The sequence below is a fragment of the Triplophysa dalaica genome, chromosome 15, assembly GCF_015846415.1.
Source record: "Triplophysa dalaica isolate WHDGS20190420 chromosome 15, ASM1584641v1, whole genome shotgun sequence".
Classification (NCBI taxonomy): Eukaryota; Metazoa; Chordata; class Actinopteri; order Cypriniformes; family Nemacheilidae; genus Triplophysa; species Triplophysa dalaica.
In genome coordinates, this window is record NC_079556.1 from 19,337,186 (window position 1) to 19,364,151 (window position 26,966).

At 39.0% G+C, this 26,966-nt stretch overlaps 1 protein-coding gene across 1 annotated transcript in view; it reads right to left on the reverse strand.

Annotated features, from left to right (window-relative positions):
* The window catches only part of ralgapa2 (Ral GTPase activating protein catalytic subunit alpha 2), a 102,055-nt gene that overhangs the window by 37,616 nt on the left and 37,473 nt on the right, over nucleotides 1-26,966 (reverse strand). Inside the window, 29 exon segments of the mRNA XM_056767081.1 lie at nucleotides 1,463-1,646; nucleotides 5,048-5,185; nucleotides 5,321-5,389; nucleotides 5,472-5,582; nucleotides 7,632-7,740; nucleotides 7,909-7,967; nucleotides 8,079-8,207; nucleotides 8,289-8,417; nucleotides 11,418-11,539; nucleotides 11,542-11,572; nucleotides 11,648-11,746; nucleotides 11,834-12,027; nucleotides 13,274-13,393; nucleotides 13,943-14,119; nucleotides 15,105-15,195; nucleotides 15,271-15,359; nucleotides 15,449-15,559; nucleotides 20,124-20,297; nucleotides 21,051-21,288; nucleotides 21,391-21,502; nucleotides 21,578-21,726; nucleotides 21,924-22,058; nucleotides 22,136-22,309; nucleotides 23,199-23,429; nucleotides 23,652-23,854; nucleotides 25,047-25,185; nucleotides 25,291-25,406; nucleotides 26,240-26,420; nucleotides 26,568-26,611. Coding sequence (XP_056623059.1) covers nucleotides 1,463-1,646; nucleotides 5,048-5,185; nucleotides 5,321-5,389; nucleotides 5,472-5,582; nucleotides 7,632-7,740; nucleotides 7,909-7,967; nucleotides 8,079-8,207; nucleotides 8,289-8,417; nucleotides 11,418-11,539; nucleotides 11,542-11,572; nucleotides 11,648-11,746; nucleotides 11,834-12,027; nucleotides 13,274-13,393; nucleotides 13,943-14,119; nucleotides 15,105-15,195; nucleotides 15,271-15,359; nucleotides 15,449-15,559; nucleotides 20,124-20,297; nucleotides 21,051-21,288; nucleotides 21,391-21,502; nucleotides 21,578-21,726; nucleotides 21,924-22,058; nucleotides 22,136-22,309; nucleotides 23,199-23,429; nucleotides 23,652-23,854; nucleotides 25,047-25,185; nucleotides 25,291-25,406; nucleotides 26,240-26,420; nucleotides 26,568-26,611 — 3,858 coding nt within the window.

Genomic DNA, 26,966 nt, shown 5'->3' on the forward strand with positions numbered 1-26,966 from the left:
GAAGTTTTTTTTTGCTGTTTTACCGAGAAACAATGTCACCTTCATTGTGGATAGCATGGGCATGAGAGAATTAACAGCAAATGCTTACTTTTCGGAAAACTAACGCCTTCTGGATAGTGCAATATAACAAATTTGTTTCACTAATAATGGACTGACTGTGCATTACCTTGTACATATTGAAATCTGGCTTTTAGCACCATCCAGTAGTATGTATGGGGGGGCTACCAGACACCTTAAAAATATCTATTCAGTCTCTTAACACCCGTCTGAAAGAGCTGCACTAATGAGCATCACACCTTTAGCCACGAGTGAATGGGGCTCGACAAACAGCGCACAAATTAAAGACCTCCGAAGGCTGAACATATCTCCAAGTGAGAAATCTAGTGTTGTCATTAGTGGATATTAAGATTAAGATGAGAGAGCGAGGAGAGGGAAAAAAAGCCAAAGTGCTCACATTGTGACAGTGCTATCAATACTATCATCCTCATCAAAGTGGAAAAAGCTCTTTGGAAAGACGAGCAAGTCGCATTAGGGATGCATGGAGCTTTGAAGTGAGCTAATCAATATGAGCTAGGTACTGGAATATTGCTCGCGAGTTGCTCTTTGGCTGGGCTTCTTTGTTTTTTTTCCTTCGCCGAGATATAAAAGGCATGTCAATGGACTGAGATGTTTGCGTTGCAAAAGCCAGCATTCTTTCTCTTCCTCTCTGCCGCAGATATAAATGTACTGTCATAAAAGGCAGTTGAAAGAAAGCACTACACCCCCACCCCCCATTCCCACCCACAGATCAGCCCACCAAAAACACATGACATTTGATGACATGCCAAGGTAGAGAACACAGAAGAGGAATATTGCCTAATGGATAAAGCAAGGTCGGAGGAGGAAAAATCATTTCTTTAATAATTGGCATAAATGGGCTTGCTTTGAGTGGATGAGGGAACTAATGCACACCTCTTTAAAATTCTATTTCATTTCACATTGTGCTACATTTGCTCTAATATGATTCAACAGAGCTCAGTCAAAATTTAAGGGACAGATTAAAAATGGCCCTTTTTTGCTCTTTTTCTTTGTTGTTTCTACGGGGATGCAGCAGTTTTGCAATTAAGGATGAAAACCTGAAAGCTGCTGTAATACGTTTTGTAAATATAAATATCCAGAGTGCTTTGTCTTGATGAGGCAAAAATATTCCAAACAAATAATAATTATATCATGTAACACACATAAAGGTGTCTTATGAAGATCACAAAGAAAATGTCCACGTCCCAAATCAAAGTGCACAGTATGTGTATATACTGTGTGTAGAGATAAATCATCTTGGCCTGTTAGGAATCACACTGTACTAAATCAGGATTATTGTCTCAATGTTTTGTGACTTTCACCAAAATACTATACAAAGGTAGTCCAGACAACCTTAAATATGAACAATTATACTGATTATGTTTACACTATCGCCAGTCCTTACCTTCAGCCACAGTGAGCAGATTTCCAAAGTCTCCCATGGCATTGTGTACAGGGGTTGGATCAAAACTCTTGACTTGGCCTAGTGTAAGGAACGGCTCGTAATCTGTGGACAGGTCAGCGAGACTGAGGAGGTAGTGACTCTGTTGAGTGTGGAGGTTAGACCCTGATACACAAGTGTGGAGCACCTGAGATAGCGGAGAGAGCAGAGAAACAGTAAATTAATATTCTAATGTATAACATATGCTTAAAAATTACACAACAACTAAGAAGCTGCATAGGGTCTAATACAAAACTTTGAGGAACACCTTCACAACAAAGGTGAGATCGAAAGGTAAAAACTATTTATTTATTAATTATCAGCTTTCTTGGATGTAGAAGCATTGTTGACATTCTGCCAAAGGTTATTTAAAGGACTTGAAAGCCTTTTACATGCATCGAATAGTGGACTCCAGCCATAAAGATTTATTTTTTTGGCAAAACACTGAGATGCATTTCAAAAAATCTGTCATACACTGAAACGTTGTCACACCCATACGGTGTGGTTGAGCGCTACAGGGTCACCATATGGAGATGGGAAGATATTTACCATGCTAAGCCAGCAAACCCAGGGAGAGGGGCTTTATGGGCTAATAATCTATTTCTTGTGTGATATGGGAGTGTATCGATGTGCAAAAACAGATGGCCATGACTCGAATGGCTAAAGAAGATAAGACACAGTCCAGCATAGTTTATCATACTGCCTGAACAGGTTTGCTCTGTTTGATTTAATTAAGACTTTATCCCTTGGCTCATTCTCAAACATTGCACACTCGCATGCAAACAACCACCCTGTAAGCTAAATAAACATAAAATCCATGTAAAAATACCTTAAAATACAATAATGCAACTTTAATTTCGAGCATAATCACCACCCTTGAGCCGTATAGTGCAATCTGGTTCAAATGCAAATAGCCGATGTTTTAGAGACATGGGTCATTCAAGATTGTGACGGATGACCTCTCAATGTAAATCAGTAACAAATGGCATACTTCACAACTAATTGTCTAGTACATGAAGCAAGATTCATTTGAGCTACATTCTAATTGTAAACTGCAGCAAATGGATGACTTTAAACCACATCAAAACTTCTTCCTTCATGTCAATACATTTTTACACCATACCAAACAGTAATCAAAATATTTTCTACATGTTATAATCATATACAGTTGAAAGGAAAAGTATGTGAACCCTTTGGGCTTACTTGTATTTCTTCATAAATTGGTCATAAAATGTGTTCTGATCTTCATCTAAGTCACAACAATAGAGAAACACAGTCTGCTTAATACCGCACAAACATTATACGTTTTCATGTTTTTATTGAACACAACATGTAAACATTCATAGTGCAGGGTGGAAAAAGAATGTGAAACCCTAGGCTAATGACCTCTCCAAGAGCTAATTGGAGCCAGGAGTCAGCCAACCTGGGGTCCAATCAATGTGATGAGATTGGATGTGTTGATTAAAGCTGGCCTGTCCAATAAAAAACACACACCAGTTTTGAGTTTGCTGTTCTGAAGAAGCGTTGTCTGATGTGAACCATGCCTCGCACAAAAGAGCTCTAAGAAGACCTGCGATCAAGAATTGTTGACTTACATAAAGTTGGAAAGGGCTACAAAAGTATATCTAAAAGCCTTGATGTCCATGTGTCCACGGTAAGACAGATTGTCTACAAATGGAGAAAGTTCAGCACTGTTGCTACACTCCCTAGGCGTGGTCGTCCTGTAAAGATGACTGCAAGAGCAGAGCGCAGAATGCTCAATGAGGTGAAGAAGAATTCTAGAGTGTCAGCTAAACACTTACAGAAATCTCTGGCACATGCTAACATTTTTGTTGACAAATCTACAATAAGGAAAACATTAGACAAGAATGGACTTCATGGGAGGACACCACGGAGGAAGCCCCTGCTGTCCAAAAAAAACATTGCAGCACGTTTGATGTTTGCAAAAGAGCACCTGGATGTTCCACAGCACTACTGGCAAAACATTCTGTGGACAGATGAAACCAAAATTGAGTTGTTTAGAAAGAACACACAACGCTATGTGTGGAGAACAAAAGGCACAGCACACCAACATCAAAACCTCATCCCAACTGTGAAATATGGTGGAGGGGGCATCATGGTTTGGGGCTGCTTTGCTGCCTCAGGCCCTGACGGATTACTGTCATCGATGGAAAAATGAATTCCAAAGTTTATCAAGACATTTTGCAGGAAAACTTAAGACCATCTGTCCGCCAACTGAAGCTTAACAGAGGATGGACGATGCAACAGGACAACGACCCAAAGCACAGAAGTAAATCAACAACAGAATGGCTTCAACAGAAGAAAATACGCCTTCTGGAGTGGCCCAGTCAGAGTCCTGACCTCAACCCGATTGAGATGCTGTGGCATGACCTCAAGAGAGCGATTCACACCAGACATCCCAAGAATATTGCTGAACTGAAACACTTTTGTAAAGAGGATGGTCCAAAATTTCTCCTGACTGTGTGCAGGTCTGATCTGCAACTATAGCAAACGTTTGGTTGAGGTAATTGCTGCCAAAGGAGGGTCAACCAGTTATTAAACCCAAAGGTTCACATACTTTTTCCACCCTGCACTATGAATGTTTACATGTTGTGTTCAATAAAAACATGAAAACGTATAATGTTTGTGCGGTATTAGTTTAAGCAGACTGTGTTTCTCTATTGTTGTGACTTAGATGAAGATCAGAACACATTTTATGACCAATTTATGAAGAAATACAAGTAAGCCCAAAGGGTTCACATACTTTTTCTTTCAACTGTATAATGATTTGTTTATTAAAGCTTAACATTTTGTTAAATGAACATTTAATGAGCAATTACATTGATGTTACTTTGAAGTACTCGCTCATTAGTTCGACTGTCATGAATACTGATTTTAAATTGTCTATAAAAATATCTATAAATAAAACCCCTGCAATTTAACGAATGAATTAAGAGTCCATGACCCTAAACGACAGTCAACACAAATGAATATTTGAGGAGCTTGAGGCCTTCAGACACACAAGTACTGCCAGGGTTACATACATGTGCTCGCGTTAAGACACCACTCAGCTCTGACAAATGGGAGATTAAAGTAATCCTGCTGAGCGTATAATAACTGGAGGAAAATGATTAACAGTCAAACGAGTGCGGAGGAAAACAAAGAACATTTATTCTTCCCTTCTACCCTTTGCAGCAGGTGCATTTTCTCTCATATGATGATGAACCGAATTCTGCCGTTCGCCATTCATTGGCCAGTTTATCAATCCCACAAAGGGGCATTTAAATAATTTGGCCATTTTTTTCCTGGGAGCATGACATCTGCACAAAGGTCCGGGTCTGTCCGCATCTGCACAACAGCCAGGGACTAATATCTCATTTATTCTCTGCCCCTTTGTGCCCTCTCATTAGTGTCTGATGACTAAATATGAGCCGCCTCTCCCTGCGATGAGACAAGTGCATTTTAAACAGAAGAATATCATACGCGCGTGCTTTAACATTTCTATTGCCGTGGATGGTGACCTGTGCTCTCTCTCTCGGCTGTACCCACCCTGTAAATGTAGTCGAGCAGAGGGGCTTTCTGCGAGGCAGGGTCGTCCAGCACGGGCATAGTGATGGGCTCCAGGAGGATGGAGAGGGGTACGGCCATGCACCAGTCCAGCAGGCACAGCAGTAAGGACACCATTAACTAGAGCACATGAAGAAAGCTTTCATTCAGCACACTCATAACACCACTAGAAAATAATCAATAAACTGGCAAAGAGAGGACAGCAAATGAAGTACGGCGTTTCACACACAAACAGAGATGGACTCACAGCTTTACCTTTTTATCCGCCTCGACTGTTGAGTGCTCCGCACTGGGCAGAAGAAATGCAATGGTTGCTACAAATATCTAAAAAACAAGATAAGCGTGAGATTGAGAAGAGATCACTATGTTTTTTGACATCAGAAGTGTTTTCCAGAAGGCTTCATACCTCTATAATTCTTTTGGGAAGGGATGACTCCAGTCTCTGTAAATGCTGCCAATGAGAGATCAGCAGCTGAAAGATGTCACAGGCCACACTGGCCACCACCTTATTTCCAAACTGAAAGACAAAAACGCATCGAATCAAAGCTCAGAGGAGAACTGAAACCTCATATCATTTCGTGATTTTTTTGCCATAAATCATATTATATATCTCGCTTTGTTTGTAGCTGAGTTTTGCAACTATCCAACCAATAAAATAATTAAAAAGTGCTTTATGCACTATATATAGTTTCATTGAAAAAGTTCAGTGTTTTTTTTCCCCATTTCCTGAAAAACACCATATTTGGATATATGAGGACAGTCAGCGGCACTACACAGCCTCAGCCAGAGCGATAGAGTCAATTCAATTATTTTAATTTTAACAGACTTATTTTTGGGTATTTTAGTTTGGAAACGATTATCTTTGGCTTTTGGGTAAACAAGTGAGCAAATAAAAGCACCTAAAAAGCTTTGGTAAATCATGATGTTTCAAACTGAATCATTAACACAATTTGAAAGAACTAATTGATGGATGTAATTGCAGAAATTTTAAGACGTTAATGCTGTGAGCATAAATCACTGGCCTACTGGCACAGTCTTTAAGAAACTTGATGGCCAAGTAAAAAAAACATTAAAATCTGGGCAAAACAATAAAATAAAATGCAATGTAATCATAATAAACCATTACAACTTTTCTGGTAATTGAAACCAATATAAAATATATTTAAAAAAACGTAATTTAAAAGAAATTAGAAATGTTGCCTTAGTCAACATGAGTCACTAAAATTATAAACTGAAAATAAAAAGCTGAAAAAGGAAAACACAAATTTAACCTATATAGCAATATTAAAATATAACAAGACCAACACATTTGCTAAACATTAAAATACATTTACATTCTGCCCCCCCGCAAAAAAGTTACAATAAATAAAAGCTGATTCAAAATATAAATTAAAAAACTGAAATCTGAAATAAAACTGAATAAATCTGAAATTCTCAAATCTTAATAAAATCATATATGAATGAATACTGCTTTAGGGTAGATGGACCTGAGCCCTCATACATCTGTAAATATATGCTATCATTGGTGTAACTTTTGTCTCACAGCCTTTATTTCTGTTCAACAGGTGTTTATTGTAAAAGACAGATGCAGTGAAACACATCCACGCAGAGATTAATGGACACTTTACCCACAATCCTCTCTTGCTCTGGTAAACAGAGGTAAATAGCATCTGGGCTTACAGACGGGATCTCAGTGAGCTTTATTTGGTCTTGACCTGCTGTGTCAACTTGTACAGGACGTTATAACTGTTCCATGAGGAAAGTGAATGCTCAAATTGGGAAATGTCATCTGAGAAAGGTTTGAAATGACTGACTCAAAAATGTTTCAGAAAAATTCATCAGTTATGTATATTTATGAAGCGTATCTAGGCAAATTTATAGCATGACGAGACTTTAAAATAAGATTATTTGTTTGTGTTTAACTGAAGATTAGAAGTCGGTGAGTAATGATGAGCGTTTTCATTTTTGGGTGAACTCTTCTTTTAACTCATTCACCGCCAGCCTTTAAAAAAAAAGGTTGCCAGCCTACGCCAGCGTTTTTTAACATTTTCACCCAACTTTAATGGCTCACAGTAAATATTCTGTAAAGAACATATTGAAAAACAATATGTCAAATGAAAGAACAGAGTCTCAGCTTTTAAACAAAAGAAACCTTATTCTTCTATCTTCATTTGTTCATTTTTTATCACTCCGTATATGAGGGTAGGTTTCTAGAAAAATGCATCATTTTGATTAAACAGCTGAGAAAATTAACCTTTTTGTCAAAGATTCCGCCCAGATTCCACTCAGAATAATTATTAAAAACCGCTAAAACATATACGTTCTAGGTTCTGGGATTCTGTACTTTTTCCCAAAGGTGTGTAATAGCGCCACCTGCTTTACAACAGCATTGCCGTAATAACTCGTCTTTGGCGGGGAAGAGGTTTTTTTTAATTGACGAGATAACTCGTCAATGGCGGTGAAAGAGTTAAACATCGATAATAAATGAATCCTTGCTAAGAAGAATATAAACACATTATGGCACAGCAAATGACTACAAAGTGGAGAGCAGATGAACTAAACTCACCTTTAAAGTGACACCCAGGACGTTGATTGCGTCTTTCACCTGATGATGAGTTTCGGGTTGCACTAGCTCCTCACACACCCACAGCCCCAGACTGCAGATAGCCACACATCTGAACCACAGTGAAATAAATAAAAAATACATCATCAGACTTCAGCAAGAGACGGAAGGGGAGATTCAGTGTTGTTCTTGAAAGGGATCATTGAATAAACCATTAATAGATTCTTTAATAATGTAAATGAACCAATGGAACGATGGGTAAAGGATGGTTTGATTGTACCTGGCTCCTTCACACGACTCATTGCGGGCGGTCTTCAAAAGGATGTTCACAAGATAGTCCTAAAGACAGATAATATCCATAATAAACAAAACCTCTAATACATAAAGAAAGATAAAGGGAGTACAATTTTTGGGTTTGGATTAACGCAACTTCTATTGAAAATGATATACCTTCATGTCTTCATTGCCAACCATGATGTCCTCAGATCCCGGATGAGTCTGCAAAGAGGGGATCTGGCGATACAGGTTAGGAAAGCACACCAGTGACCCCAAAACCGTCTGAGCCTCGATCCGTGGAGCCTGTTCAGAGAACGCATCAACCTTAGGCCGTGTGCTTCATTTAGGGCAGAACAACTCAGATTTAAAGCTAGCTGCAGGTACCTCGAAGGTGTCCATGTTGAGCACGCGGGCGGCGGCGGTGATGAAGTCTCCCACGAGCATGGTGAAGCCCGGCAGGCCCAGGAAGAAAAAGCGCGGTGAGCACCATTTGATCATTGTGTTTAACACATCCTAAAGAAAAAGGTGAAAGCGTAGATAACAGTGTAAAACGTGATGTAACCCTGTCAGCTTCCGGAGCAATGCGTACAAACAAACATGGCTGCTATGTACCTGCCAACTCTTCCTTAATTGAATCTTTTGTAAACACTGTCAAAAAAAGCCCTGTACCGTAGGCAATCCAGGCGCACAAAAATGGTCCTGCTGAGAGGGAGATGTAAAATTGGAGGAAGCGGCGCATCTGCAGGGACATTTTACCCTCATTCTGCCATAACTGACCTTTGCAATGCTTAGCAACCAGCGGTAATTAAGCGCCACCAAACTGCACCGTGATTACCCAAAATGAGCATTTCGGAGGAAGCGGCAATTGCGCAAAGCGGGTCTATTATGCAGCGGTAAATACAGACGGCCCAATCTAAATCTACAGTGTGTGTGTGCGTGTTTAACAGTCTGAATTGTCAAGAAAATACAGTACAGACGCGTAAGACTGTACATGTCGCTAACCCTCTTAGATTTGTGACCCTTACGTGACTCTAGACACGGCAGAGGTTAAGATCAGTGTGTGGATGCTCAGCGTGTATTGAGTCGATGCAGATGGCATGTCCGACACCTGTTGGCACTGGCCTTATTTGTTGACTTACCTGTTCCTATAGTGCGGCACAAAGAACGGCTCGATCATTAACTACAGACTCTATTTGAACAGGTACGGGAACATTTCACAGCACATGCTAAAGTAAACCAGCACACAGAGAATACAATAATATGTAAATAAACTTGTTTAGTAAAACTAAAATATAGAATAATATAACAATGAAGAAATGTCTGAATTGACACACTGCAATTTTTTTTAATCAAATGTATAGTTAAACCTAGTCTCATAATGATCTTTCTTTTTGACCACAGAATGACGATTGATGCCAGTGAGTTTAAAAAAAAAAGAAGAAGAGACCACCTATCATCAAAAACACCCTGCCCAACTCCTCCATACTTTCTTATTCAACACATTATTTCAAAGCCGCAAACATTTTTTTAGCAGCAGAAAACATTAAAATTGCAGCTCAAATCGATCCCAATTCACATCGTTTTGCGGTCTGCCGGTAGCGTGTATAGTCTGTTCAGACCCTTCACATAACCAGAGTTAAACTCAGCTGTACCGACTCCAAGTGAAAGCTAAAACACACAGAAAACATCTGAGCTCCATTTGAGCAGTTGAAGTAAGTGAGAAATGAAGTCAACTGTGACACAAACACATCGGGATCATTATCTAGACACTTAAAGCATCCACAACGGTGCCCAAAGCACTTTTACTGTCTCTCCCATTCCAAAACCTCAGTCTCTGATCAATCTCCAGATTCACATAAATGCTTTAGACACGGTATAAAACTAGGGCAAAAACACAAAAGCTGGGTGTGAGAGTTCGATACACCCATCCAGACAAAGAGCTTAAACAGATTTCATGAATTCTGATTTTTACTAGCTATTACACTTTATTCTATTTAAGAAATGTAGTAACAATTAACTATTCTGTGAAGAACCAACTTTTGCTACAGGAAGTGGTATAAAAGAAGTATAAAAACAAACTTTTAACAAGCACTAAATGTACACACACACACTCAAACTTTCTTCCTCTTAGTCACAAACATTAGTCATCTGATGACCAACAAAGATTGTTCAAGATTGAAGCATCTCACACAGAACACAGACAGTCATCAGATGCTTCATCACATGATAAAAATGACTGCGGCACCATCTAGTGGTCAGAGATTGAACAGAAATAAGACAATTATGCCCTAAATGCATACAATGATAGGAATATCTGGGTGTGGTATACATTAAGGGCTGTTACAAAATGAGATTATCACTACACAAGTATTGTGGCCAAAATATTTCACAATAACAATATATCGCGATAGAAATTATAATGCCATCACTAACCTAGTATCCCTAATGCCTATCACAAGCTACTATATTGCTGTGTCAAACAGATACTGAAGCTGGATTATTTATGATAATAAGACATGTAGCAAATATAAATCACGGTTATTAATATTACAGGTATTGACAATAATATAGAGTAAAACACTTTTAATATGTTTTTATTCAAAGCACAAGAGGCCATGCATTGACGTCATTTTCATATGGATAACTCCACCAAAAAAGAAAATTTGTTCACCAATTTCTCATGTCTTTCCTAAAACATTATGACTTTTTTTCTTAAGCAGAACACAAACGAAGATATTTTGGATAATGTTGGTGACCAAACCATATTGAACCCCATTGACTTCAATTGTATGAACATGAAACCACTGAGATATTCTTCGAAACAACTTGTTTTGTATCCTACATAAAAAGAGTCGCATAGATTTGAACCACATGGAAGCGAACAAATGATGAATTTAGATTTGTGTGTGAACTATCCCTTTAAACAGTGTAATTTAGTCAATCATTATTTATTTATTTAATTATTTAATGTAGATGGGTCAATGACATATAACAACCACTTATGTGGTGAGACCGATAATATCAATAATAGTATTAAATTAAAAATAAAATATGTACTTTTTGTGGCTAAAATATGAATCTCTGATACATAATGCTAAAGTGAATGGTACGTTTAAAACATATGAGTTGTATGTGTTTTTCAGAAAAATATGTTTGTTCATTTTGTATAACATATAAGATGATTACTTACAAAAAGTCAAACAAATACTTTGTTTCTAAACACGTTCAATGTTAAAGATTAGTTTTGGTAAGCATGTCAATGAATTTAATTAATCACGGTCACACCAAATGACATTATCAAGGCTATGGCCAATTCAAGGTAAAAATACACAAAAAATTGCATTCATGTGTACACCACATTCTTGAATAATAGATATTAATATTTATAAAAAAATGCATGACAAACCTCCTTATACGTCATTGACCCATATATATTTCCTTTAGTAAGAAACAGTATGCAGTCACTGAATTTGAGCCAGAATATCCCTTTATATAGTGCATGAAGAATGGTACCTGATCGTCGTTGGTGAAGCCCTTGTGCATGACGTGGTAGAGATGCACCAGGAAGTCGCTGTTGGGCAGCACGTCCTGATGTTTGGTCATCATCTCACAGATGAGTTTAAACGCGTGCAGCTTCCAGCCTTGAACTCTGACGGCAGCATCGTAGCCTGAGTGAACACATTACAGTCAACTATCACAACCTCAACAACTCCATTTAGTAAAAAAAAAGCATTGCATGTTACCTTAAAGAGCCAGGAGGCCAGCATGCGCAGAGGTGGGATGAACAACGGTCTGGGCATGGCTGTCTCCGTGTCCACTCTGATCCCGAGGTTATCTCTGATCTGATACAACACAAACATCAAGATATGAATCTTATGGATTACAAGGTGACCACATGTAAGGTTCTCCAGGGTCTGCTGGTGACCCACCTTGGCCAGCTTGTGCCAGAGCTCATAAAGATAACTGAAGACCTTGGCATGGATACGGGCACAGCGGATGCTGTTAATGTCGCCCAGAATCCCCAGGGTTCGCCTCCAGAGGACGAAGGCGGAGTCGGGGTGCCATCCGGTCAAACTGCCACCGGCGATGATGCTGATGTCGTCCGCCAGAAACTCGCTGCTGTCTGTAATGAAGAGCACACAGAACGTATTGATGCTCAAATATGTTTCCCTTTGTTCCCCTGCAGATTTGATTCTCTGTTGGATACAAATCACACTTCAACAAACTACACGTCTGTCCACTAACTTACTCACTAGAGGGGCAGAAATCTTTTCTCTCGAAACGATAAGTACGGCTTGATGAAATCATCTCCGATAGTCTAGAGGTCACAACAAGAGGAACTCTGGGTTGCGGATGTTTAAACGTTGGGCTGAAGTTCTCTTTGAGATTAATTAAGCAGAAGTCAGATGGGTCAGGAAAAACCTCACCGGGTCTCTATTAATCCTTGACCGTGCAGAACATTCGTCAGAACTACAACAAATCCCAATAAAACACTGCCCCACCGCTTTCATTTCGTGGAAATGTTGTTTTGTAGAAATGTTTTTTTTTGTATTGTTCAAAAGTGCATTATAATCCCTTTCTGCCTCTCTACAAGTCAGTCAGAAATGCAGGAACCATTTCAGATAGACAAAGTTCTAATGAAAGCTTTTGAATATAAACGTCAGAAAAATTATTTAGTGTCCAACAACAAGTTCACATACTGTACATACACGGTGTAAAAACATTTTAATTTCTAATATTAGGCAGTTGTTATTACCTCACTTCTTGACTGACTCTCAAATGATTCGTTTGGCGAATCATCCGTCTAATCCTCTCCTGTCTGTTAGCCTACTCTAATCTTATTGGTTAAATGGTCTAGTCTGCTGTGATTGGTCGACCACCTGCAGTGTCGTAAATGGAAGTAGGCGGACATTACATGGAGCGACGCAAATCTGACCCGGAACTGAAATAAGAACGACTCGTTCGCGTGATTCAGAGTCGACTCCTTTTCTCCCAAGCCACTAACTTTGTTATTCGATCACTTTCGGCTTTACGACCTTGCAGCTGCTTACATTTACACACAGCAACAATACACACTGCATCAAATGTAATTTAAGGACAATGTAATAGTTGCTCTTTTAAAAAAACGTAGAAATCTCTATTAGGACAGATCATAAATTCTAAACTAATTTGGTTTGAAAGTGCGCTTTCAAACTAGACAACATTTTAAGTTATCCAAAGAAAGAAGAAACACTCTGTTGCTCATTTCTCCAAGACACAGTGCAGTGAAACAGCAAAGGTGAAGGCACAAAGTGATGCATGGTTTGAAGGTTGAAGGTAGAGTGATGTAAAGATGAGTTTGAAGGAGGCAGAGAGGATGAGTGCTATACCCAGAAGGTGAGGCATGTTCATGGCATCCTCCAGGAGCTGAGGGCCCTCACAGTAGCCGTGAGGCAGGAGAAGAGCTGGAGACACTGGTGGACAGTAAGGAGGGGCCGCATAATCTGACCCTACACATAATACAACATACACAACACGGTGATGGATGGGGCGGGGTGGTGAGATCACAAAAATCACAAACACAATCATCAATTGACACATGAGGGGGATCATGATAGCCTCAAACAACAGATCGAATTATTTAAAGGAATGCTCCAGGTTTACATATTACCGACATTGACAGCATCTGTCATTTATCCGTAATCAGTGTATTAGTGGTGGACGAAGAAGAGTCAAAATCTCTTGGAGTAATTTAATAATATATTATATATTTTTTAATTTGTTATATTTAATGTAAAAAAATATTATAATCACACCGGGCTTATGACATCATATGCAATATTTAACCGAAAGAGTATTGTCCATAAACCCTGAATATTCCTTTAATGTTTGATCCCATGAGTGCTGATGCCAATGACACAACTTTACACACAACAGAGGCTAAGGGACAGGAGGTCACGTGACTTTGGGATCACAGAAGTGATGCTTGATCACATGAGCGTCGGGCAGTATGGAGGTGAGGAGAGGAGCCAGTGATGCATTTGTGTTATTTCGGGTACCTGCGAGTGCTTCGGTGTGGCTCAGAAGTAGACTCCTCTGGCTCTCTGTATCCACGGTAATGCTCACGTCATGAGCAGAGGAGGAGTCCGGCTCCTCCTCCGTCGCATTCCACGACAGCAGTCCCGCATCAGCATCGTTCAGAAACCCGTTAGATGTCTCGCTGCTCACGCTCTCACCTGAGACCAAACACAGAAAAGTTACATGTGTAGAGCTCAGGACAAAAAAAGACAATAATCAATAAAAGATAATAAAAAACTTTTAGAAAAGTCCACGCTAAATTTGGGTAGTTGAAAAGTGAGATGAAAATATTTTTTATTCTTTTCAATTCAGGATTTTAGTCTATGATTTTCCAAAGAATTTAAAGGAATGGGTCATGGTACCGCTGATACGTCAATCAGACGGGAACGAGAAATCATGTTAGCGGAACAGGTAAAGTATAAAGTTTTACAAATGCTACGTTTGATGAAATCATTTTATTTCATTATAATGAATTAGACCCGAGTAATGTAAGGTTCAAAAGTAAATTGTTAGTCATAGATGTTACAGTAATTTTCCAATTCGATGGTGTGATAACACTGCGCAGTTTTAAGTTTTCAAATCAATCAAAAAAGTTATTTTGAACGTACCCACATCATTTGCAATAATGCTAGATGGTTCGACGGTACAAACTACTTCCGCATCTGTCTACGAAAGTGTCACACGGTTGCTACGTCAGTAAAGGCGGTAACAAAGGGTAGCACGGATATGACGCCATTGACAGGTGACTAAACGGCCCTGGTCTACTGTTAAGAATGGCGATTTTCTCAGAATTTAAAAGCAGTTGGAAACATTTGAGATATTGTAAGTACTCAGCTGAAAAAGTATATAACATTGGCCTAGTGGTTTTCGGATATTTCACTGCAAAATTCTTACAAACTGTACCATTCATTTGATTATTATTTTAATTTGTATTATTTTATTAATTAAAATAAAAAATCTATAATTATTTTATTCAAATTATTAATCTTTACCTATCACACTTTTAAGTATTCATGTACAGTATGTGGAAATTACCATAACTACAATTTATAAAATAAATTGAAGTAAAACATTTAATTCACTAAATGTCATACCTCATTATCCAACATAGACGAGACAAACTTTTGTTTAAACTAAGCTTACTCTTCTCCCGCAGTTTAGGCTTCAGGAGCGCTGGAGCTCCTTCTGCTGGATAATCCAGATCGGACGGACTGCTGCTCCTCCGGATGAAAATCTAAGGAGAGATGCACACATCACATCATGACATCATTCACAAGAGACCGATGTATGACTCGGTGATGTCACTGACCGTTGGAGCATCACTCTCTCTCTTCCCTGCAGAGCTGATGTCTGACACAGATGTTCTGCCCGTCTGTGGAGACTCCTCTCTTTTCTGACCTGTAGTTTACATAATTCCGCATTTATCATTCATCATTCACGCCAGTGAAACTACTTGTACACAGATCTGTGTGAGCATGATTGGATACCTGGGAACGTGTCGTTGATCTGCTGTGTGATGTCAGAAGCGCTGCTGCTGCGGGGTAGGGGACTGTCTCCATCTCCTGTCTCATATTCAGAGAGCTGACACTCCTCCACGTCTGCCGGAAAGACAGACAGACCATCAGCACTGTCTCATCTGACACTCAACACTCACATTTATCACAGCTGAATGGATGGAAGTGTATTAAGCAGCTCGCATACTAACAGGGAATTGCTAGTTACAGATGTTGCTGTGGTTCAGTGACTTCCGAAAACGCTGGTGGAAATCACTCTTGCTTTGATGGAGAATTGAGTTGTCATTTCATAAGCTCTGAAAGCTTTCAAACATGTCGCCGGTACAACCTGATGGGTTGTTTACAAATGCAGCCACATCAGCAAAGCAAACAAACAGCTGGTCTGTCCCGTGTAAAGATGCAGATGGCTCCTGTGCTGCTGCTGTTGTTTTTCAATCCATATCAAGTGATAATATTTTTTTATGAACAATGCCATTTAACTGTTAAGTTTATAAAGAACTAATAAAATGCACAGGCAAATGATGTAGATGAGTAAGGAGGGGGCATCTGTGCACCATGTGTTGACAGTGTATAACAGACATATCTCTAATGTCCTTCTAAAACCTTGAATCTCCATATTTCATGATTTTAATTTTCTGCCATACATCATTATTATTATTCACCCTTTATGTTTGTCACTGGGTTTTCCAAATATCAAACCAATAAAAAAAAAGTGCTTGTCAACTTCGACACCACAGTGCAGAATCTTCTTCCATTTCATGAAAAACAGCAAATTTGGACACCCAATGTTTTGGAAGGACATTGGTGATATACAAGTTTTTTCAGAATTCTTACTTTAATATACAGTCCTACAATATGTAATTTCATGACAAAATAGTATTGACTCTTACACATGCTGTTAAGGTTTAAACAAAAGGTTAAAAAAAGGTTTTAAGCTATTTTAGTCATAGTGTTCATCGCAGCGGACATAAAAAAAACACATTTAGATAAAAACACAAGTTGGCTAGATCAACACTAAAACAAATCTGATTGGGTGGGTTTCCGGCAAATTGGGCTTCTTTTAAACGGGTTAGAGTTTGTCAAAAATGTGGTTGACAAAATTTGGGCTGCTTATCAAATTAAAAACCCGCCAAGAAGCTTGACATTTCTTACACTTTATTTAGTCAAGTTATTTCAAAACGTTCAAAAAATAATGTGTAGTCATAAACATTATACCTTAAAGGAATACTTCACTCAATAATTTACTCACCTTCTAGTTGTTCCAAAGGTGTATATCTTTCTTTGTTCTTATATTAAATAATAATATTTGGAAGAATGCTTATAACCAAACAGATCTCGCCCCCCGTATTCAATGGGGGTCGAGATCTGTTTGGTTAAAAGCATACAATGGAGGTCAAAGTTGCCCAGAACTGTTTTCTGTCCTTCATCTTTAAGATGTCTTCTTTGTGTTCAACAGAAGTATTTTTCCTAATATGGGAGTCAATGGGGGTTTGGTTTTAAGCATTATTCATCGTGTTCATCATAACAAAGAAATGTATACACCTTTGTAACAACTAGAAGGTGAGCAAATGCCTACTCACGTTGCTTTCTGATTAATACTAGTGGTTTTAGTGGTTTTTAAGGCTTAAAGTCATTGATTAATTTTTTGTTTATCGCTTTGAAGTTGTTTCTGGACATATTTGGTATCATATTTGGTGCATTTGGTATTTTAGATCCCTTTGATCTGTTTTCCTAGTTTTTATCATATTTTGCCATCTTGTCGTACTTCGTTTTAAGGAGATAAAATGGTTATTATCATCGTAGAATGACAAATTATATTCGCAGTTAAAATTGTGGGAGGGTTTTAGTGAGCCTTTGGGCCAGAAATTGTCCACCCAATCTGGCAACAACGCCTGGTATTAGTGCCCCGAAAATGTCCACCCTGATTAGATTTTTTTTTTTATAAATGAATTTTTTTTATTCACGTAATTTTACAAAATTAGAATGAAGAAATCTGTATTTCTCTCTATCCTCATTCATTTTTAGGGGTGTATGTGTGTGTGTTGTGCATTGGGGATATAGTGTATGTTTTTATCTGCACTGTGTCTTTTATTGAACTTTTATTCGGCAAATAACAAAATAAAAATCTATCTGCTTTACAGTCTAACCCATTCATTTCCTACAATTGGCCACTTTAGTTTTGAACCACAACAGAGGATTAAGGAGTTTTTTACATACAAATTTAGGAAAGGAAGTCGAATTTTAGACTGCACAGGTTAAACAAGACATTTCTTTGGCCCGAACAAAAGAATTAGGATTAATGCGTAATGCAGCATTTTATTTTTATACAGAAGAATAACTTAAACACTTATTCAAAACAGGATAAACATTTGTTTGCGAAGGCTTACAGTGGAAAACCGTTTGTCAGCCAGAAGAGGTGTTTTATCAACAGAGATCAAAGCTCTTCTGCATGGTATTGTGTTCATCAACAACGAAACAAGAATGAGCTTTAATAACACTTCAAAGGTGAAAGCAAGAGTGTTTTCCCACCAACACTTTCATTAAAATACAGCTTTGTCCAAACAGAATAATTCACACGCTTGGACAGATTTTCTCACTCTATCACAAAAGTGTTCTTTGCAGTGAAGTAGCTGAGATGATGAGATGACAGGATGGAAATGAGGAAAAAAAGAGACAGAAGTTACCTGAGAGTCTGTGAGAGCAGTGAGAGGTGTGAGAGATGCCAGGTAAGAAAGAGCTGACAGTGTGCAGCAGCATGGGCACACTCTTAGTGGCCGGAAAAGCCTCACAAAGATGCACACAGTTGCTGATAGACTGACTTCTCTTAGCTGACCGCAGAACCAGCCAGAGAGGAGAGAAAAGTTTGAAGGTACAGACAGAGACAGAGAAAGAAGGAAAGAAACAATTACATTCTACAGTTTACATAAAAAAACATCAACTTGAACTTAAATATACATCCCCACCCAGCAGAGCAGAAGAATAAAAGCAAATTGAAGAAAAACAGTGATTGAACAAACGTTTAGTCTTGTTTCTTTCAAAGACAAACATACCACACCATTTATTTCTGGATGTTTAGAAAAGAAAGAGAGATGATGCCTAACGCCGGGTTCACACCAAACGCGAATTAAGCGATTTGGATTCAAAGTCAACGCACTTACTGTTTGACCGGTCCATATGCTTGAAGACATCCTTGTTGCGTGATGTTTTTCACGTCACTAACACAAAATTACAAACTTTTGCCACAAGTAATAAAGCTTATGGAACACGATTGTTCGTGTTTGGTGTGAATACAGTATAAGAGTTTCGAGTGGTTGACACCATGTTGCTATGCAGTTGCTAAGGTTTTCTAAGTAGTTGATAACATGTTTTATGCAATTGCAAATGGGTTCTGAGTGATTGATTGCGAAGGTGTCCTAAATGGTTTACGGTGTGTTGCTATGCAGTTGCTAAGGCATTTGGACAGGATGACAGCACATTGCTATGCAGTTGCTAAGATGTTCTGAGTGGTTAACAGTGTGCTACTATGTGGTTGCCAAGGTGTTCTAAGTGTATGATAACGTGTTGCTATGCGGTTGCTTAGGCGTTTGGACTGGCTGACAACATGTTGCTTTGTGGTTATCAAATTATTCTGAGGGGTTGAATGTGGGATGCTATGCAGTTGCTAAGGTGCTTGGACTGGCTGACAGCGTGTTGCTATGCCGTTGCTAAGGCATAGGACTGGCTGACAGCATCTTGCGGTTATTAAAATGTTCTGAGAGGTTGATAACATGTTGCTATGTGGTTGATAAGGTTTTCTGTGCTGTTGACAGCATTGAAATATAGGGTTTAATAACTTAAATGTTTATTGGAACTGGGCTCTGGCCTGAAGATGTGCCACAGATTCCTCCTTTATTCACAGGATCGGTTAGAACCATAACGTCACATTCATTCGAGTTACATGTCAACAATAATTTCACCAATAAAACCTCCAACATAAACAGTAACAGTAACACTTGTCACTTGGCAAAGTAAAAGATCATTGATCCTCTCCTACAATTCCACAAACGCTCAGCGTGTTTGAACATAGATAAGTCAAACAGAAGACGCTCTTTGAGGAGTTCTCATTTGGCCCTCGGCGTGTTTTGATACTCTAGAAGGAAATACGAAGAGCGTTATTTTTAAGTTTGCTCTGCCAGCTGTGATAAGACGAAATATTAGCATTGTGTTTTCTGGCCACTCCATGTCGCGTCTGGAGAAGTGCCGTGAAAGAGAAGGGCTCTATTATTCCCACTTTAATTACCGCCTTCTCTTTCCAGATTACATCGCTTTCTCCGACTTACCTATTTATGCATATTAATGAGCATTAATTACGCTCTTAATGAAACTATCAGAAACGGGCAGGCGGTTTGATGAGGCGGCTCTCTGAACGTTTGAAGATCAATGTGGGAGAAATCCAATTAGGCGAAAGAAAGGAGGGAATTTAAAGCCACGGCGTTTCATGTGTCTCACGCGACCGCGGGCGTTTCCGTGTGAGAGGCATCCTTCAGTCTCAAACGCATCTGCTCCAAACTCAACAAGCTCTCCACCATAAAGAGATACAATCATCTCAGAGTCTAGAGAGAGCGAACGGAAAGCTTTGAAAGGACACAAAGAAACCGAGCGAGCTTACCCGAGGCTTTCTGTCGGACGATGTTACGGGCTTTCTCAACGGCCGGAGCTCCAGTGGTTGTGGCGCTGCGGAATCTCATGGGCTCCTGAGCTCCCATCTGATCTCCAGAGTGCCTCCAGCCCAAAGAGAACATGCGACTACTATCCGAAGACTTCTGAGAGTCCTGCATCACTCCTGAAACACACACAGTCAGAGACAGATTACAAAGAGATATCATTTGTCTGTTCTATATTTGAGTTTATTGCATTGACATTAGAACATTAACATAATGAAATGTAATTAATATACAGTATAATATTAATATAACGTTTCTCCATCAGCACATCAATTTTGTGCTTGAAAAGTTAAAAAAAGTGTTAATTCTTTTAAATGACAGTTAAATCAGGGCAGGCCTAGAATCTCTTCAATATTTTGCCTTTTTGTTAACTCTTTAAAATGTTTTAGATTGACCTTTTTTCAAGATTAGGGAATTTAAGTAAAAAAATATAATAATTGATTTTTGAGATTGCTTTTACAAATATCAGATAAAGTTTAGTTTTTTTATTACTGTAATATTGTTGTGTTATGATGGTTAGTAAATTCATATATTTTAAAATAAATATTGATTGAAAAATGTAATATATATATATATCTATATAGTATATATACATAAAATATTTTTTTATAGTTTTAAAATATTATATAAAGTTAAATGATTAAACAGTTTACAAAACATTTTTTATTATTTATTAAAGAATCAATAAATAATTAATTGTTAATTTACTTTCTACATACATAAAAAATTGTTTTTGCTGTAAATATTTATATAATAAATACCCTTTAACCACTTTCAAGGGAATATATAAATAGAGATACATTATTAAATACCATATTAACCAAAAGACATTTTTGTTTTTATCACCCTCCACACAGCATTTAAACACACACCCCGGCCGCGCTGCTTCTTTTCCTTCTGCTCTGAGAGTTTGTCCAGCGGCAGGTTGTGCAGGTCCAGACCGTAGACGTATCGTGCCAGTACGGCAGTGAGAGAGTCCATGATGTTGGCCCACTCGAACACCAGCTCCTCCCAGTGGCTGAGAGACGACAGCAAAGCCAGCAGCTCATCCCACAGCTCACGGGAGATGAACACCGCCAGGTTGGCCCGCACCCATGCCACGAAGATCGTCTGATTACAACAACTCAAATGTTATGCGCACAGTGAAATCTTCAATATCGATGAAGAGAACTAAATGGAGGTTAACACTAAATGAAGTGATGGGTGACTCACTTTGAAGAGGATGCTGGCCAGGCTGTGTGCAAACACATCTTTTCTTTGGCTCTCCTGCGGTCTCTTCATCACCGCTTCTGTGATCCTCAGCAGCACCTGCAGCAACTGCTCCCTAAACATTACCCACAATACCTTTTAACAGCGGCGCCTCAGTCAATCTCTGAATAAGTGTGGAAACGGGACTGACCAGGTCTGACGGTCCATGTTCTGCTCCATGATGATGTGGCGGTACACGCTGAGCACTCCTTTGCACACCTCCAGCTGGTTGTCCATCAGCTTCGGCACATCCTGACATGGCTCCAATAGGAACACGTTAGCAGAGTTGGTCAGGAACACCTGGAAACCAGTACACAAGACTTTAAACTACATAAATACAGATGAATGTGGAACTCATTGAACCTTTGCTGTTCTGTGTGATGTGAGCTGGGACTACGATTTAAATTTAAGTGGATTGTCAAAGGTTTGGATTTGATATTATCGGTCCATATAAATGATGTGTGTTTATATGTTTATAAGCATGTTTGTCTGTGCACCTGCAGGGTGGGCTGAATGCCGGCCTTCACATTGTGGTTCTGTTCTGCAGTCAGACAACCTCTGCTGATGGCGCTGCTGAACGAGTAAGTGCGCCCCCAGCTGGATGATCGTTTGTGTCCGTGAGTCTCGATGGCCTGCAGGATTGACGGAGGACAGGTAAGTTAACACACTACAGTGTTTTAGCATGAACAGTCTCTGTGTATAAACATACATGAATCTGTGCGCTGTCTGTCTCAGAGACGAGCTGTTCTTCCTCGCTGTCTTCCTCCTGGGTTCTGCTCTCGGGCTCATTCATGAAAGTGGGCTTCTCCTGCAGGAACCACTTTCTGTAAACTTTGATCACCTTGCGGGTGGCTGAAGCTTCACATGACGGCAGGAGGAATGCCTGTAAAACAAAAAAACATTGACGCTCAAACAATTGGTCACGTTTATTCATCTGTCATACCTGTGATATTTACATGTGGGCCCTTAGCAGACCCTTCTAACGTCAAAAAAGGATTTACTATAGTAAACTGAAGTATATCACTGTAATTATACTACAGCATTATATGACTACTAAAGGGAACCCCATCAAAGTTTTTTGTGTACTTTTTCTTGTGTGTTTCAGCCAAAGCGTCCTACAAAAATTTGAAAAACAATGAAGCAATTCACACTGAATAAAAAAAAAATCACACTGTAATAGCACAATCTGACCACAGTGTGGCAGCAGAGAAAAGAATAGCTAAACATTATTTGTAAAGAAAACCTGGCAAAACACACAGTACTTTTTCTTGTGTGTTTAAGCCAAGGCATCTTACAAAAATTAGAAAAATAATGAGTGCATTATAATCAAATTAATATTATGTAATGTAATATTTTTAGAATACTAATGTAAATTAGTATTATTATCATTTTTATGATTATATAAATACTACGTTTATATACAAATATTATTATAAATTACTACGTTTTAGTAATTCAGAAAAAAAACTAAAACTAAAATCACACTGTAATAACACAATCTGGCCACAGTGTGGCAGCAGAGAACAGAATAGCTAAATACTTTCCAATTTTGTTTGTATAGAAACCTGGCAAAATATTATTTTGTGTCCAGTCTAATGTACTGTAAAAAAACACAAACACACACACAGACATATTGGCCACTTTGCAAGATGCAAACACTGGTGCAGAAGCACTTTCCGTGTCAATATTAATGTTATTATATTTTTACATGAATAAATCTTCAAGACATTTGTTTAGCATTTAAATTGGTTATACAAGTTTTATGTGCTCACCTGATGGAAGACCTCATTGACGAAATTGACATTGTCTCTGGTGGACAGCAGGATGGACTGCACCATGTCGTAGACGGTTCGATGTTCCTCCTCAATGCTACACAGACTGGAGTTACTGCCCCTGCGATCTGACAGCGTGCTGCTATTTGAGTGACTCTTGTCCTGATCCACAGGACCGTTGAGTTCAGAATCAGAGCTCTTCTCCTGACTGATGCCGCCCGCAGTCACAGTCTGATCACACAACACAGATCAACACTTCCCCGTCATTCTCAGCGATGATCAAAATAATACATTTCCAAGTAATGTTATACTGGCCCAATATCTAGGTGTGACAGCCCTTTAAGAGTGTTTCAGTTCATACACATGTTTGTCAGGATACTGCCTAAAGAGGCGTCTCTCTGGGTTTCAGAGTTTCAATGCAGTTAAGTTCTACATGATCTTGTTTCCGCTCACCTGGATGAGTTTAGGAAGCACCTCTCCTCCATTCTTCGAACTGCTCGTGTTTGAGCTCACATACTTCTTCTCCAGGAAGAAGTTCACGAGCCACGTGATGAAGGCCACGCGGGGAGCCAGGTACTGGTCCCTGGTGCAGTATGTGCTCTCGTTGTTACGCGTCACGGGGACGTAAAGAGGCTTTGGTCTGTTTATGGGAAGATCTGAGAGAGACAGAGAACAACATATAAATGGCCAGTCAAAACCGTGTCAAATAGTCGTCTAACCGATTTTCTACACAATTGTGCTGTCTCTTGCAGCTGTTATTCTCACCTTCTTTAAGTCCACTTTTTTAGTTAGTATGCTTTCACTTATTCCCAGAAGTGTACAGACAATAAATCTGTCCAAATATCCTTTACACATGATATATACCAAAGATGGCTAAAAATGGGTGAGGCTGCCGCTGTTCTAATCTATTAATAAAACACTACTGCATTTGAGACAGAATTTTGGTCACAGTGACTCATTTGACAGAGTACAAACTTAATCCAATAGATGGCGCCAGGATGCACTATGCAGTTCCCTGGTGCCTTGACATGACTTAGAGAAAAATAACTGAGTTAATAACTAAAAAGTCCATGATGATATATTGAAACTCACAATGCCATATATTATGTCTGTCCTTTGGGTCAATTTTTTAATTTTGTCAGGATACAACAATATATGGCAGAGATACTAGTATTTGAAAAGCTGGAATTGAAGGTTAAAAAAAATTAAGAAATATTCAGAAAATTGCCACTAAAGTTGTCCATCAGAGTCGCTGTAGCAGGCCGTTGCTAAGAAGAAACAGGTTTGTTTTAACGCTCTCTATTGGCTTAACACTGTAATGATGTTGTGGAGAATAGATGAACCCGAAAGCTGAAATTCTAAACTTTACATAGATACCAAACTTGAATGTGTAATTCCCAAAGAGCGGGCAGCAGCAAGTTAAATTTGAGGGCGTGTTTCTGGCCATTTTTTTGGCAATTTTGCTGCATCCACTTACATAAATAAAGTGATTTATTTACAGTAGGAAATTTACAGCATATCTTTATTGACCATGAACTTTGCTACTATACTAATGATTTTGGCATAAAAGAAAAATAGATAATTTTGACACATACAATGTATTGTTGGCTATTCATCCAAAATCTACCCATGTGACAAATGATTGGTTTTCTGGTCAATATTTGTACTTAATACATCGACCTTGCATAGCAAGTATGTAATAAGTATTTGAGATGTTCTTTTTATTCTTTCACTTGGGTTTGAAACTTAACGCGGCTTCCTCATCACAATGTTTGCACAAATAAATGAGTATTCATTCATTTATTCTGATGAGTAAAATGAGTTTTAGGACGCAGGGGTCAAACCCACCTAACTGTGGTTTGTAGAGATTGGTGTGTTTTGTGAAGGAGGGGAAAAGGTGAGACAGGTAGTACTTCTTGAACAGCGAGAACAGAAACCTGAAGCCTGTGTCTTGGTTCTCTTTGCTTTTCCACTCCAAGCTGGAGGCCTGTGGAGGAATCAGACATTTAAATGTCATGAAAATCCGGTTATGAGCAACATGCACGTTCACCGTTAAGCCGAGCGCTGACTGATAGACCGAATGCCGTCTCACCTGGACAACCATGACCTTCAGGATGATCTGGAGGATGGAGCAGATGTGGTCGTCTGTCACTTTCTCTCCTGGAACGGCAGGCACCAGTGGGGTGATCTCTTCTGCTGCGATCTTAGCTGCAAAACCACAAACATGAAGTTACACAGGTTGTCTCGAATAAAACACAAGATGATGTTTTGATTTAGCTCTATTCTAAAATGCGAAAACTTCACCTTGTAACTATACATGCACAACATTAGACTTTTTTCAGACATCAGGCTGCCTATGAAGCTTCGTTCTACCTTATTTCCAAATTTGTCCCTATGGTTTTTGACATCTCAAAAAGAAGGCAAAACCTTGAGCGTGAATATGGCTTTCACTTACAAAGTATTGAAGCGTTTTGGTGCAAACAGAAGGAAAAATTCACCCATTTCAAATCCGCTCAAGCTCATTCGACGTGCTTGAAAGGAACGTGTCCTTACCAGTTCAAGGGCATTTATAAAATCTATTCTGAGAGGAAACATCAAGGGAAATAGCTTCCTTTCAGAGTTTAACTGAGTCTGACCTCCATCCCTGAGCACGCTGTCTGTGCGCTGCGATTTGATTATAACGCGCTAATAGTAGATTTAAAGTGTCTTTGTGCCACGAGAGCATTAATGGCCATCATCAAAAACTGCATTCCATGGCAGAAAGATAGTAGATGGGTTATAAAAATGGTGGAGAGGAAATGCAAGAAGGGCAAATATGTGAACAGGGAGGAATAAAGGGGTGACTGGGTACTTCAGGTGAAGCGGCCTATGCTGCACATTATTGACTTTAACCTATTTGTCCAGGTGCTTTTGTTGAAGAGGGAACAAGCATTATCTGAACGTTAGTACATTTCATCTCCAGCGCTCAGAATTAACAGACCGTTCAATGGGCCACCTGATACATGTTGTGGGCAAAAAAGGTGTGGTTGTGTGTGTTTTACCATCAGGGGGGTTGGAAAAGGGGTTGTATATGATGGTGTCCAGTGTGCAGGGTCCTCTGGATGAGGGTACAGCAGGGAATCCTGGGATCAGACAGGCGAAGATGAGGAGCTGCTCTTCGGCACAGTTGTTCTGCAGAGCCTGCAGCCAGAGCAGGAACAGACGCATGCCCTCGCAGCGGATCTACACACACAGACAGATCATCACAACCTTACAATCACGGCATTTGGTTACACATATTTCAGATTCAGTGCCAAATGCCATTATCATAATGATTTGGTTTTATGTGAACCAGATAATAATTTATTTCTTTGGGGATGCATACGCTACCTTGAATGAGTTTCCAGTGTGCAAAAGCTTTTTGAGAATCGAACCTGAATAATAAAAACAACGGTGTGAGAAAACTTCCAGTTAACACACGTTAACAGCTTTCTGACACATAAATGCGTAGAGAAAATATAAAAATTAAGGTTTAATAATATTGACAATGTACAGCGCACAGATATATATTTTATGTATACATAAATATTCATATGAACAGGCTTATTGTGTGGCAAAGATTTTTGACCAGCACAAGCACAAACCTGCTGATTTTAAATATGGTAACACATCGATAACTTTGAATCTCATTGGTTCTTGCGTGTCTCCCCATATTTTAGCTATTAAATGCATTATGACTAAATGACTTTAACATTTATTAAATAATAATCGTTTTAGCATTCCTATCAA